This window comes from Diachasmimorpha longicaudata, chromosome 4 (genome assembly GCF_034640455.1).
Source record: "Diachasmimorpha longicaudata isolate KC_UGA_2023 chromosome 4, iyDiaLong2, whole genome shotgun sequence".
Taxonomy (NCBI): domain Eukaryota; kingdom Metazoa; phylum Arthropoda; class Insecta; order Hymenoptera; family Braconidae; genus Diachasmimorpha; species Diachasmimorpha longicaudata.
The window spans coordinates 172,023-185,936 of NC_087228.1; the positions used below are offsets into that span (position 1 = coordinate 172,023).

Sequence of the window (13,914 nt, forward strand, 5' to 3'; positions counted from 1 at the left end):
TAAACCTATTTGGGAAAGATGTCATATCAACAGAATTAGTTTCATCTTTCTGGGTACGTTTTCTGTATTCAGATATTGAGACGTTTTCTCTTCCAGACGTTGAGAATTAGAAACGTGATACCTTGTTGCTGTAGTATTTGGATAATATATTCTTAATTTCTCTTTATATTTCCGCATACAATACATGTCTGCAATCGATAGTATTCCCTCAAAACTCAGGCTAGTACTCCTTTTCCCTTCCAGGAAAACCGATGAATTCCACTTCCCCAATTAAAATCAGCTCATAACACTAGTATCACCCCCTCCATTGTAATTTAACCATCGGTGACCAATCGAAAATCCTTCACACCACCGACGACGATCACCACAGCTCCCATTGGTCTTATCATTCACTTTTGCCTCAAAACTTGATGCATTTCATCAGTAAATCAGTTCGTACTAGCACTTGCAATGGTCTCCTGTCATCAAGGAAATTAAATCCTAGTTAATCAGACAATTACTGGGACTGAGTTTTGCTCATGTGTGATATAGTGACAGAATTAATACATCTTGTGAGTTTGAGGAGAACTAGGATAAAATATTCTTGATAATAATCTATCGCGCCTATTGAGAAACAATCCATTAAAAAAAATCACTTGTTAACAGGTGCATACAACGTGATTAAATACGTAATCGCTAATTGTTGGAGTTAATGTGGTTCCCTGATTGGTTGTTTACTCTTGGACTCTTGAAAACACTTACAGAAAGGATCGAGACATCCGGGAAGTGACCCTGGTGACCCACAACTCGTTTACAACAGAAATTATTCTGTTCTGGACTGTCTTTTTTTATAGACGTCGCCTGCAGCTCACGTCATAAACACCCAGTGTAATGGAACAGTTTATTTTTGTTGATCAAGAGACTGGGGAGAGTCTCTTCTCACCTGTTCACGAGGATTTAATTAGTGAGGGACTTATGCATTCCATTAATGATGCGGAAACAGGAGAGCCAGAAATTAGTGTCGGGGCAAGGAATATGCGGAGAAGAGTTCCCTTTCAAGTAAGTACTTTATTTGTTAGTGTTTGTCTTGAGTTGAGACTGATGTCGGTAATGTTCGAGAATGTTTTTTACATGTGAGAAATTATCGGGCACATCCTACTTGGATTTTCACAGTTTTTCAATTATATTTTTCTTCTGCTTTTAAAAATTACTTTCACTTTCCTGTGAGACAGATTAAGAAATATCAATAAAGAAATAAATAAACGTTATGAATGATGATTCTTTGATCAACTACAGAAAAGGTCAGACATTTTTTTCTAGAGTAGATAAGGAAAACAACTTGGTGATGAGGTTGTATGTGAAAAAACAAAAAAAACTCATTATAACGATCACTTGACCCAAACAACTTTTTTCGCAATAATTGATAATGATAGATGTATGTTGTGGCTATGTCTAGATCCCAAGGAAGATCAAGGAGGAATTATCATCAAAAGAAAATGCCAAGAATAAAAAACAAGGTCTTGTGGATCCACCACCAGAAGGTACATCCTTCGCGCAGACAAATCCCATTTTTCTCTTTCTCCCCGCAATATTCTACTGCAGATGGTTTGCACTTGGCCTCATGGTCTTTGAAGTGTTATTCCACCGATGGACACATCACAAGAACAAATTTTTGAAAGACTCTGACGTGGAATTTCGATCGCCTTTTTATGGAATTACTTCGGAATTTTGCGCACTATGTCAGCACGAGACGCGAATGAATAAAGTCGGTAAGATGCAGCAGATAAGAATGTACAAATTTTTTAAACAGTGTAATTACATGAAGAGAGCTGTCACATGAATTCAATAATTATTAAAATTTTTTATAGCTGCTTTCAGTCGATATGTGCGCGATGTTATTGACAGATAATTTTGTGTAGAGTCGAGAAAATAAAGAGAATATTTCATGGAAATATAACTGGTTTGTGAATTTTTATGTAAACATATTTTTTATTAATTTTAATTACTACCAAAAAAATGCCTGCTTAATTTAGCTACCAAGGAGGATAATGGCTAGAAATTTAACGAAGGCACTTCCTTCATATCTGATACTAGTACGTTTTCAATACCCCCACCTTGATATCAATGACTTAGTGGTAAAATTATTTTAAACCCTTCGACAGTCCTCGTCCATTCGTCACCTAGAAGCTAAAATTTCCCTAGTAGCAATTTGCACAATAACATTGAAATCGGTCTGCAGATGTGCTCTCCAGAATCTACACCTGCTCCAATTCAATGCCAAATAATTAGGACTCTGAATCCCATGAAAAATCCTAGCCACTGCTCTCCCAGTAAAATTATTATCCCTATAACTAGAAATCAAACTTCTAACATCAGATACGATTAATGATTCGTTAGCAATCGGTTTACCCTCACTTTTCTCGACGATTTCTATAGGTTCAGAAGATTGGAAATACTCCCTGATCTTCACTTTAAGACTCTCCGACTTCTTGAGGATCTCATCATTCAATTCCACACACTCACGTATCGATCTACAGCTGATCCCATCTAAAGCCTCGTAAATGGTTTCCAATTGATGCAAGGAAGACTTTTCCTGAGACTGGGCCCGCCCAAAGAGCGCTTCAAGAGCCTCGTCCAATTCAGCATCATCAAGATCTCCAGGAGCTCTGACCCTGAGCCCCAACGTTTCGTACTTCACAGAAATAACACTTCTCTTGGACTTTCCTTCGACAGTGATCCATTCCAAATTTTTAAGATGACTTTTAACAACTCCACTATCCCATCCAATAGCAGCGGCGACATCAACCACGGGGAACTCAATAACAGTGCTGTTTTCATGAGATATCCCCCGTTTAGCATCGAGAGCAATGGCCATTGCCAATGGTGGAGAGGACTGAGCAGCAGCTTTCAGAGCTTTAGGTCCACTGTAACTAGAGACTTTTGCGGATATGTAGACGGAGGACAAAACAGTGATAAACTTCTTGGGATGCAGCTCAAGATAACAGAGAAGAGTTGATATCATTTCCTCTGTAATATCGAGCGCTGCAACAGTCTCGTCGATAGGAATAGCCACCTCGTGCCCTGGACAGCGATTCTTAGACTTGGATTGAGGACAAGAGCAGGGGATGAAGACTTTCTGGAGAAGTTTTCTGATTGTATGTCTGTCGACTCCGTCCTGATGCACGTGACGACGCAGCTCCCACTTATCACAATCGTCTTGTGGACTCAAGAAGAGATGACAGTGAGCTGGCAAATTATCTCTTCCAGCTCTGCCAACTTCCTGGACGTACCCCTCAAAACTCTTTGGCATATTGTAATGAATAACAGCTCTGATGTCCGGTTTGTTGATACCCATACCAAAGGCCACTGTGGCCACGACAATTCTCGTGTCACCTTTCATAAATGCTTTCTGGATAACTTTACGACGACTCGCAGCCAAACCTGCGTGATAAGCTTCTGCAATCTGAGAAACTTTTGCCTTCGGTTTGGATTTCCCCTTGTCCACTGTGTCTTGCAAAGATATTCGAAGTGTTCCTGCTATTCTCAAACATTCTTCTCTTCTCGTGCAGTAAATAATTATGGAACCACATTTGGTGAATCGTTCAGTTCTCAACAGGGACATCAGTGCTTGATCTCTGTTCTCATCTTTGGAGACCGATAAAATCAAATTATTTGGCATTGGAATGTCTGAGATAACTCCGCCAACTCCATCGCTAATCCGTAGATACTCAACGATGCTCTCAACATTGCGCCTGGTTGCCGTCGCGGTCAATCCCAGAATTGTTTTCACCCCAAGTTTCTCCAGGAGAACTCTGCAGATCATCAAGTAAGAGGGTCTGAAATTATGGGACCATTGGGAAATGCAGTGGACCTCGTCAATGCAAGCGAATGCAATTGGTGGAAGTTGTCTCAACAAACCACCAAAGCCCGTTGATCTTTCACCAGCAACAACAGCCTCTGGAGATACCAACAAAATGTCTAGATTTCCATCTCTGACGGTCTGCATTATTTTTTCTCGAACACTCTGACTCTGGCCAGTATGAAGAGCAGCCGCTGACAGGAAAGATGGGATTCCTGTCACTTGATCGTCCATGAGTGATACCAGAGGAGAAATAACAAGAGTTATGCAGTGGAATCGTTTGGAGTAGAGATACGCTGGGAGCTGATAGCAGAGGGACTTTCCAGAACCTGTGGATAGCGTCACCAAGGTCGACTGACCAGAGAGAATTCTCATGACTGCTTTTTCCTGGCCAGGACGGAAGTTACTGTGTCCAAAGAGTTTTAAAGCGCTGAACACCTCTTTAGGGGTCGCTTGAAGTTGTCCCGTGCTGAGCAGAGAGTATACAGGGTCGATTGCACCATTCAATGGCGGTAATAGTCTGGCGACAAGATCCTCCGGGATTTTATGACCGACCATGGCCACTTCCTCCTCCTCCTCCTCCTCCTCCTCATCAATGTTCTCAAAGTCGCTATCGTCAAAGTAAATTTCTTCGTCCGTTTTTGATGGATTTTTACTGGACATTGATGGACATTTTGGGAGGAGATTGATTCTCGTTGCATGGGCACGAATTGCTTCCTCGTTTGCCATTTTCTCCACTTCTTCCAGAGTCGGAAACTCTGAAATATCGTCGGGAGTTTCTTCTAGAGGGAGTAATTGGTCACTCTTCATCGCAGGACAAGTTCGAGAGATGTGTCCAGTCCCTCCACATTTAAAACACGTGTTCTTCTCAGCTAAATCCGCCAGATCAAGTGCTCCCTCTGATGACGCCAGTTCCTTCTTCTTCTGTTTCCACTGATTCTTCCTGTATCTGGAGAAATTGAAGGAACGTTTACCCCGAACATACACCTTCTTCTTCAGATTTATTCGTACAAAATTTTCATTCACCTTTCCAGACTCTATTTTTGCCTGGAATTTTTCTTTTTCTGTCATGAGGCTTTTGGGTTTTTTCATTAATGTCTCGGACGCCGGAGATTTTCCTATTGTCTGTGAGAATTCGGAGATCAGATCGCCCTTCGTTTCCTTGGGGACTGCGAACCTCGGAACTACCTCCAGAGCTTCAACCCCGTAGATCGGAATGTTTGGAGCGGATTTTATTTGTTGTTCGTCTTCACATGCTTCCTCGGGTTCTTTGTCTTCTGATTCTACGTTTTTTCGGTTCCTTGTAGTCCTTTGGCTGACTCTGCGAGGTTTTGTCCCCGATTGTTGTTTACGTACTTGACGTTTCTTCGGGTTTGGCTTCTCCTTATCTTGCTCTTCATCATCAGATCTTAACTTTTTAGATTTTCTGGTAAGTTTACTTTTGGCTTGAGTTGATGTTGATTCTGCTAATTTTTTCGGTGCAACATTTTCAGCGATTTGATTGGCGCTTCGTAATTTATCATCAACAACTTTTTCTTCTTTTTTTGGTACAGTTTGAATGTTATTGAAAACAGGTTCTCCTACTTTAGAACTAATGGCAATATCTTGAGGCACTCGGAGACGTGGAGATATCTCAACCGGTATTTCTTGTTGTAACTGCCCAAGACACGGACGTTTAAATTCTGGTAAACCTTCATCAGAGGTTTTTCTCCGATTCCTCACTCGCTTTCTATTGTACTCCTCGTCAGAATCACTATTGCAGACAAATTCCTCGTCATCTGAAATTTGTCTCCAGTTTTCAGCACTGATTGATGGAGTATTCTCAAGAGGTGAGAAGACGCTTGTGTCCATGGATTCTACACCAGAATCACTGATGCCTGACAGTCTTTGGGTATTGGCAGGAGGCAAAGTCTCCATATCCACATCTTTGGCACATCTCTCCAGCCACCCGGGATTTAATTTCCTTTCTGCAAGTATTGGAGCTCCATTCATCAATTTTCGAATAGCATTGATTGGTTGGGCAGATATTTTCGTCTCCAATTGAGCTATCTTTACGTTTTCACCGAATATTTCATCGTCGAAGGCCACTTCCTGATCAGTCTCGAAGGATTTTCCATTCTTTAAAGAGGAAGACACACCCTCAGATTTATCCAGATCGGTTTTGGATTTTATTTTGGTCAGCGATAAGGATTTTCTTGGGTTTCGTTTTGGGAAATTCCCAGATGTGAATTTCTTTTGGGACAATTGAAAGGATGTTGATCTTCCCACTAAGCGTTTTGTGTTCTTCTTAGAGATATCCTGAACTTTGTTTAAATGATCACCCCAGGCTCCCTCAATGTTAACATTGTTTGTTTTGGAGTCAGAAGTGTTAAGAGGTGAATCTGTCTTTTTTGGAGAGTTCTCTGATTTGGTCGATGATTTTTCGGGGTCAATGTTCTCCACGTTTTTCAGAGAGGTTTCCAAATTGGCGTCCTTTGATATAACTTCTGGTGTTTCCAAGTTATTAGATGTGTTCAGGGTCAAGTTCAGGGAGGCGTCCATGGAGAGGGAGTCTGAGAAAGCGTTGGCAGATACGTTTGCCTGAATTTCATCTGTAAAGGTGATGTCCAGAAGGGTTTCTTCCAGGGCTTGCGTCTTTAGCTGCCAATACATTTTATAGGATTCTTTTATCTTTGAGTCTGCCTTTCTTATGTCATTCTGTGAAGGAAAAAGACTAAGATCTATTAAGGCTTGAATTAAACCAGGAAAAAGAGAATATGGATGCCTCATTAAGTTACATATTACGGGCAAACAATGACAGAGATAACTAGTGGCAATAAAATGTAACCCATATAAATTGTGTAATTGTCAAATGAGTGCCTACCTTGTTGGGTCTTCTACCGTATTTCTCCATGTAATCGCTCTCCCATCGTTTCACTCGTAGTTTGCATTTTTGATATTTGATTTTTATCGATGGGTTTTCAAGTAACTCCATCTGAAATTATTAATTTGATTTTAACTGAATGAATTTCAATGAGTAAGATCAAATCAAATGTTCGAGATAGTATTTTTCTTTGAGGTTACTAACGGTAAAAAGTAAATAAAGCCCGCGTAAAGACAGTGGGGAGAGGCGACGTGTAGTGGTTGGCGCGAGGGGGGGGGGGAGAAGTAGTGTTGTGTACAACCCTACATTCCCTAGTAACTCCCTAGTGGCGCTCTGATCCCACAATGAGAATGAGAATTACCTTTAAAAATCCAACTACAAGTTAACAAATTAAGTAATATTATAAATAATAACATTAGGAAATCTGCAGAAATAACATAATTAATGAGCGGGAAAACCCCTGACACTCACTTTCAATGACCAAGCGTACATTCTCGAAAAATCCCTCAAAAATATTTTAATCCTATAATAAACCCATTCGTTTTATCTCCACCTCTTCCAGACATTTCGAAATCCCTAACCCTATCATGAAACAACAGTTTTATTTTCGAAGATTCAAGATATTTTGCACATCAAATATAAAATCCCTCACGTCCACTTCTTTAATTGCTCAACATGTGGGCAGACAATTCAAAACCCTTCAAAAACTATTTCCATAAACCATGCCCTAAACCCCTTGGGAAAACCCCCTTCCCCTTAATTTCTCCTCGCCAAGTGTTCGAACCTTTCGACCCCTCTCATTCTCTTCTGAATTCCCTCTCTTCCATTTCTCTCACCTAGGCTCAGCGTCCCCGATGACGTAGACTGAGTAGGGGTTGGGCCTGAAGGGAAACAGTTGAGGGCATGCGACCCCTAGCTTTTTGTCTCGACAGTTGAATCCCTGCACAGTGGTGCTCTCACCGTTTGAAAATTCTCTGTACAGTTGAACAAGTACAAACGGAGCCCCCCCAGAACGTTGAGTGTGACTTTTGATAAGACAAGGTCATAGTTTGATTGAGAGATCTTCTAGAGTTGAAGATCTCTCAAACGAGAGTTGTAAAGTCTACAGTTTTCTATATATTATTAAATACTTTTAAAGAGTTAAGTGATTCGTGAGTTTTTCACTACCAATCCTTTTCACCCTAAAGTAATCCTACACACATGTCTAGTATTTTATTTATTTTCATTCTATTTGGGTATTTGTCTTAACTATTGTCGTTTAATTGTTTATTATTTGAATAATATTTAAATTGAGCCTTACGCGCTTAAATCTAGAAAAAGAATGGAGGAATCTGGGGAATTCTAGTTGCAACTGGCTGATTCTGCGAAAGTTGTCCGTTTGTCGCGCCAATGGTGGCTTTACAACAGATCACGTGGTGATGTGAAACCGCGCCAAACATTCAAAGGGCAAAAAATAAAATTTCTTAACGGCACAATTTGAAAATTGATAGATTCTTGAGTTTCTCAAAATGATTGAACTTCAATATCCTTAATATGAAAATATTTATTCTTCATATAAGACCACTCCCAGCCAACCATATTAAATCAACAAACTATCAATAGTTTTATTCAGCTGATCACTGAATGCATCAAAACTGAAAGTCTTAATGACCCTAGCCTTCCCCTTTCTCCCAAGTATTGACCTCATCTCTTTATCCCGAATGAGAACCACAATTTTTTGGGCAAATATTTCAGCACTCAATTCGTTTACTAAAAACCCGGTGACATCATTGACAACTGTTTCCATTGGTCCTCCAGAGTTGTGAGCCACCACAGGTTTTTCGAAATACATAGCTTCCAGTGGAACAATCCCAAAATGCTCATTCGGTGGAGTATAAATTAGTAAATGACAGTGTTTAAGAAGTGAGACTTTATCAGAATCCGATGGAGATCGGAGGAAAATAACTTTGTTGGTGACTCCAAGCTCAGACGCAAGCCCCACCAGCTCCAAGTGGTGCTCCACATTCTCCTCGACCCTTTTGTCGTAACCCCCTGCCATTATTAGAAATGTCCGATTGAATTGTTCCTCAGTCATGTAATGCCTGAGTTCTGCCAGAGTTTCTATGGCCAGTCCCAAGTTCTTCTTCCTCTCGTATCGATTTATCGAAAGTAAAATAATGCTATCATCAGGCAATTTCATGTCTAAAGTTTTTTCCAAAGGAGCCGCATAACTAGAGTCGAAGAAATGAGTGTGGAGAGATGGATATAAAATCTCTGGTGTGATAGACAATCGTGTGAAGGTCTTCTTAAAGACTTTAGAAGTATAAATGCTGTTGACAAATATTTTATCGGCTTGTCCAGTAGTTATTTCTTCCAAGTAATTGAGTGGTGTTCGGTATAAAGACTTTAGATGGCCACCAGGTGCTGTCAGTACTTGGTCCGGATGGTGGCAGTAGTATATAACTTTTGGAACAGACAGACGGAGAAAGGGAATGCATACAGATACCAAATCGCAAAAAACTACATGTGGTCGGTGCTCCATGAAGTAGATCCAACAGGCGGCATAGATCTACAATAAAAATATCAATAATTTCAAGCATTGTGCAATGGTATGATTGTTTCCTCCATTACATTTGGAATGAAACAATAGAATTGTTTGTTATTATTTACCATGCGAATATAAGCGCATAAAGCGAAAAATCTCCCGAGAATGTGCCTCGGAATCCAGTCTCCAACCACGTGAACAGGAATAGTTTCATCCTTGATCTCTGAGAAGCACCTCTCAGGATCATAAAAACTTGTAATAAAATTAACCTCATGTCCTTGCTTCTTCAGAGCAACAGCGGCATCGACAACGAGCCTTTCTGCTCCACCAATTCCCAAATCAGGATGCAAAAATGTTATTCTAACCATTTTATTTAAGCGCAGACTTTGACGAATGCTTAGAAAAGTTAATTACACGATGTGATGTACACGTCACATGTAAATGGAAAAAAATATAACCATTGGGGAGTTTACATTTCGGTTCACTCCATTTGTTTTTACCTTCGAAAACAGCTGTCAGTTGGAACGAGTGGAATGAAAAGACTAGAGGCGAAGTAACTATACATTTTTGTCGTCGGAATTTGGGGGGGGGGGCAAAACAAGATTGGAAAATATGACTTTCTTAATTTAAGGAATCGTCTTTACCGGTTGGTAATTTCCCAATTTAGTACAAAAACAAAACGAGTGTGCCGCTTGGCGCTGGCGTCGCCTTTCGGAAAAATCAACTAACGGAAGAACATATGTTTTAACAAAAATTCTGCGCATGTCCACTGAAGGCTTCCGTGACGTACCTAGCCATCTTTCCAAGTCAACCCAAAAGTGATTGTTTTTCAATTTTAGTCTTATTTAAATCAACTTTATATTAATGTCAGAGCCACAGTCCGCACTTCTACTAAGAAAACAATTATCAGGTATTGATAAAATTAATGAATTACGTGTTTGAAATAGTGTTTTCTTCATCGTCGTGTCATATATGCGAGTCATAATCGAGAGGGGACCATTTTTAGCTCCTAGCGAGGGACAATATCCGTGCCGCAGCTCATCCATTTGTGCTTACATTATCATCAACTTTTTATTGAAAAATTTTCTTCAACTGTTTTACTTCTTCATTGAGGGAGTATTTCCGCTGGTTTTTATCCTCAATTTTTCATTTTTATTTTATACTTCAGTTACTGTACGCCCCGATCGGCCAGCAAAAATCAATAACCCGTTCCGTACGTCGGATACCCCATGAATAAATGTTAACCTATCATTTGCAAAGAATGTTTCAACTCACTTTTTATTGTGCCACAATTTGAGGGCTCAACTTTTTAGTTTTTGACAACAACCATTGAGCATTTAAAATTCAATCTTCGAGGTATTTGCTCCATGGAGACTCGTGGGTGTGGGGAAACTGCTTATGGGTGTATGCATGCGTGTGTGGGTACATATAATTCATGGATATCATCGTGCATTGCACGAGGCAACCAAAGCTTCTCACCAGACCAAAAATAATGTACGACCATTTATTATTAGCATTTACGCCACAGACATTGAATATCGAGAACTCATTGTTTTCCCATCATTTTTTCATTATTTTTTACTCGTATTGTAATATCGTACATGCGAAACTCTGGTTTATCATAAATGGAAAATAAGAGAAAGAGGGGTTGGAAGAGGGGATTCTGCAGAAATTATGTTCGTGTCGTGAGAGCATATTCGAAGTTACGCCCCGAAGGTCAATCTGCCTACTTTCGAGATGGCATCGCTTTCTTGGTTCGAGTCCTTTTGTTTGGCTTGGGAATTTTGAGAGAGAAAGTTGAATTTGCAAGCAGAAACATGTGATTCTCTTTTCATGAATGGGACAGAGCCTTGATGATTTTTTTTTTCATGCATTTTGTGATTTTTTTTACTCTTGGGGGTGACGTGATACTTCAGATGAATTTTAGATTTTTTTTTTTTGATTGGCCCCATGATTGGTAGATATTCCTAACCTCATTCGTGGGTGAGTCACTGGGCCACTTGCTGCTACTGAGATCCTTCGATTTTTTGAAGAAGGCGTGAGCTGACGAGGAAGTGATGCTTGAATTAATATTGCTCATTTTTCTGTTCTAGAATTGAATAAAAACCCAGTAGAAGGGTTTTCAGCTGGCCTCGTAGATGACAATGATATTTATAGATGGGAAGTCCTCATTATTGGACCTCCGGATACACTGTAGTAAGTTTATTACAAAATTTTCTCCTGCTGACAGTTTTAATACGGTACTCATGAAAAATATATCCCCCCGAGTTACAATTAGAATTAGGCCAAATTTTTCTTAAACTCTTGAAATTTTATATACCAACCTGTGTGAGGAAGACATTTCGATGAATTATAACAAACTGTCTCATTAAATTTATTATTTTAATCAACAGCGAAGGAGGATTCTTCAAAGCGCATTTACAGTTTCCCAAAGAGTATCCACTCAGGCCACCAAGAATGAAATTTATAACAGAAATATGGCATCCAAACAGTGAGTTATTTTGCTCTTTCTTCCTCGTTTACAAAATATTTTTCAATTAAAATATGAATATTAGTCAAAATTGGTGATAATTATCAATTCTGTAAAAATTACAGTTGAGAAGAACGGCGATGTCTGCATATCGATCCTCCACGAGCCTGGAGATGACAAATGGGGCTATGAGAAAGCATCAGAGAGATGGCTTCCAGTCCATACAGTTGAGACGATTCTCATCAGTGTTATAAGTATGCTGGCTGATCCTAATGACGAAAGTCCTGCCAATGTAGATGCCGCCGTAAGTTTTCATTTACAGCATATGAAAGAACATTTGTGCTCACTTAATTATCAATTGCATGTTTGAATTCAATTGTAAAATTATTTACCTAATCGTAACAAACTTGAAGGCCTAGAAATTGGTTGAAAGATTATGGCAATTGAGTTAAAGTAAATGAATCTAAAAACATTTTTGAAATTTTAATTTTTTATTTATTGAATTTGCAGAAAGAGTGGAGGGAAAGTTACACAGAGTTCAAACGAAAAGTAGCGAGGTGCGTCCGAAAAAGCCAAGAGGAGTGTTTGTAGGGGGAGAAAAAAGTAATATTCAAACGGAAAGACTTATTTAATTCTGGTAAATAAATTTTTTGAGCATTCACATAATCCAACCGCCCAAAAAATATTTCGCAGTATATGAAAACAGCAACAACACACAAATGTTCCTCTAAATTTACCAGTCTTCAAAACTTTAAAAAAACATAATCCATTTTTAAAAATACTTCCCCTTGCATTTGCCCAAAAAGAATCATTTTTGACGAAATCAATTTCATCGAATAAATAATCCTTGGACCCTGGAAAACTTGAAGTTACTTATTATTATCATTGTTTCTACTCATTAATTATTTTCATCATCTCAGGGAAGCCGCGTGCATTACAAATGCAAAATCAAGTTGAGTGATTATGCTCAATGGACAAACAGTGCCACTGAAAGCGGAAATACGCCTGTCCCTTCCTACATAATACCGAAATAAACAAAAAAGCAATGCAAATTTTCATAATAAAATACCAGAATCGGCGTGAAGTGAGTTCTCTTCACATTTTCACAACGACGGTTTCAAGTCTATGGAAAATTGGACGACCGTTACTGGACATACCATTAACAAGCAAAGGAAAGAATGAAAAAATACCCTCGTAGCTCATCCTTTACATGGTAAAGCAGAGAAAAGTAATGATTGACTATACATCATGATGAAAAAGTGAAAAAAATTATCTGTACGACTAATTATCTTAAATATTCATAGTTGTTGTAAAACTCGAAGAAAATTGAAACTTCTTTCTTCTTTCTGGTTTTTCCTCCCCAGCATAAATTTCCCAAGGGCGTATTATTGAAAACACTTAAAAATCCAGCCCTGCCATTGCCCCAAAACTCCCATTAATTATTTAAAGTAATACTTTATGTTCTATTATCACTCAAACAATAATTCCTTAGGATCGTTTCGTATTTTCTTACTTTCGTATGAAGATAAAAAAAAATTTTGTAAATTTTTAAAGAACGGGATGTAATAATCATTGATGTAATATACCAGTGAATGATAAAAAATGAAAAAGAAGCAAAACATGGAAATCGAAAAGAAAAACGTACGAATTATTATTAAATTGATAATAATACTGATAATAGAGAATGATGAATGTAGCATGATGAGCGAATATGGAAAAATCAGCAACGATATTGATCAATGATATTAAGTAAATTCTGCTGATATGTGTCAGTTGCCAAATGATGAAAAAAAAATAACAAACATCCAATTCTAGAGTAACTTAATTATGATTAATAATACAGAACAAAACAGCTGAATGAACTTATTTTAATTGTCAATCACAGGTTATAATTTCATAGTGAGAAAAAAATAATCATTGCAGTTCCCTAAAGATTTTTTTAAAGCAAAATTCGCAGTTTTATTAAATTTGGTCATTTGTGGCGACATTTTTTTAATGATTTCATTCAGTGATGATCATTTTAACCATGGAATATGCCATTTTTATGATGAAAGCTAATGGTTAAACAAATAAAAAGGAGAAACATACCATTTTTCTTTTCAGTAATTTTTTGAGTATTTTATTCCTATTGATAAAGAGTTATTGACTGTTTAGTTCTTCACCAGATTAAAAAAATAATTTGCCCCTTTGTCTTTATAATTTTTTAAAGATCAATTGAA

General features: G+C 38.5%; 4 protein-coding genes across 6 annotated transcripts; 2 read left to right on the forward strand and 2 right to left on the reverse strand.

The window, feature by feature from the left end:
• Nucleotides 1–870: 870 nt before the first annotated feature.
• Nucleotides 871–1,936, forward strand: LOC135161235 (uncharacterized). The gene is made up of 2 exons (XM_064118640.1): nucleotides 871–1,038; nucleotides 1,436–1,936. The coding sequence occupies exons 1-2, from the start codon at nucleotides 871–873 to the stop codon at nucleotides 1,817–1,819; spliced, it is 552 nt and encodes a 183-aa protein (XP_063974710.1). The 3' UTR covers nucleotides 1,820–1,936.
• LOC135161215 (ATP-dependent DNA helicase Q4) lies at nucleotides 1,757–7,846 on the reverse strand. Of its 3 annotated transcripts, none has more exons than XM_064118599.1 (4): nucleotides 7,173–7,479; nucleotides 6,906–7,062; nucleotides 6,702–6,812; nucleotides 1,757–6,535 (listed from the first exon to the last, which is right to left on the reverse strand). In XM_064118599.1, exons 3-4 carry the CDS (start codon nucleotides 6,810–6,812, stop codon nucleotides 2,156–2,158), a joined length of 4,491 nt encoding a protein of 1,496 aa, XP_063974669.1. In that variant the 5' UTR covers nucleotides 6,906–7,062; nucleotides 7,173–7,479; the 3' UTR covers nucleotides 1,757–2,155. The 3 variants fall into 3 exon arrangements, with proteins under 3 accessions (XP_063974669.1, XP_063974668.1, XP_063974670.1); XM_064118598.1 differs by having other exon boundaries at nucleotides 6,906–7,076; XM_064118600.1 differs by lacking the exons at nucleotides 6,906–7,062; nucleotides 7,173–7,479 and adding an exon at nucleotides 7,538–7,846.
• A 378-nt stretch (nucleotides 7,847–8,224) lies between these two features.
• Nucleotides 8,225–9,762, reverse strand: LOC135161227 (alpha-1,3/1,6-mannosyltransferase ALG2). The gene is made up of 2 exons (XM_064118629.1): nucleotides 9,351–9,762; nucleotides 8,225–9,249 (listed from the first exon to the last, which is right to left on the reverse strand). The coding sequence occupies exons 1-2, from the start codon at nucleotides 9,591–9,593 to the stop codon at nucleotides 8,281–8,283; spliced, it is 1,212 nt and encodes a 403-aa protein (XP_063974699.1). The 5' UTR covers nucleotides 9,594–9,762; the 3' UTR covers nucleotides 8,225–8,280.
• Nucleotides 9,763–9,975: 213 nt separating this feature from the next.
• LOC135161236 (ubiquitin-conjugating enzyme E2 G1) lies at nucleotides 9,976–13,782 on the forward strand. Its single transcript, XM_064118641.1, has 6 exons — nucleotides 9,976–10,135; nucleotides 11,319–11,421; nucleotides 11,619–11,716; nucleotides 11,821–11,999; nucleotides 12,206–12,332; nucleotides 12,616–13,782. The coding sequence occupies exons 1-5, from the start codon at nucleotides 10,090–10,092 to the stop codon at nucleotides 12,284–12,286; spliced, it is 507 nt and encodes a 168-aa protein (XP_063974711.1). The 5' UTR covers nucleotides 9,976–10,089; the 3' UTR covers nucleotides 12,287–12,332; nucleotides 12,616–13,782.
• The last annotated feature ends 132 nt before the right edge of the window (nucleotides 13,783–13,914 follow it).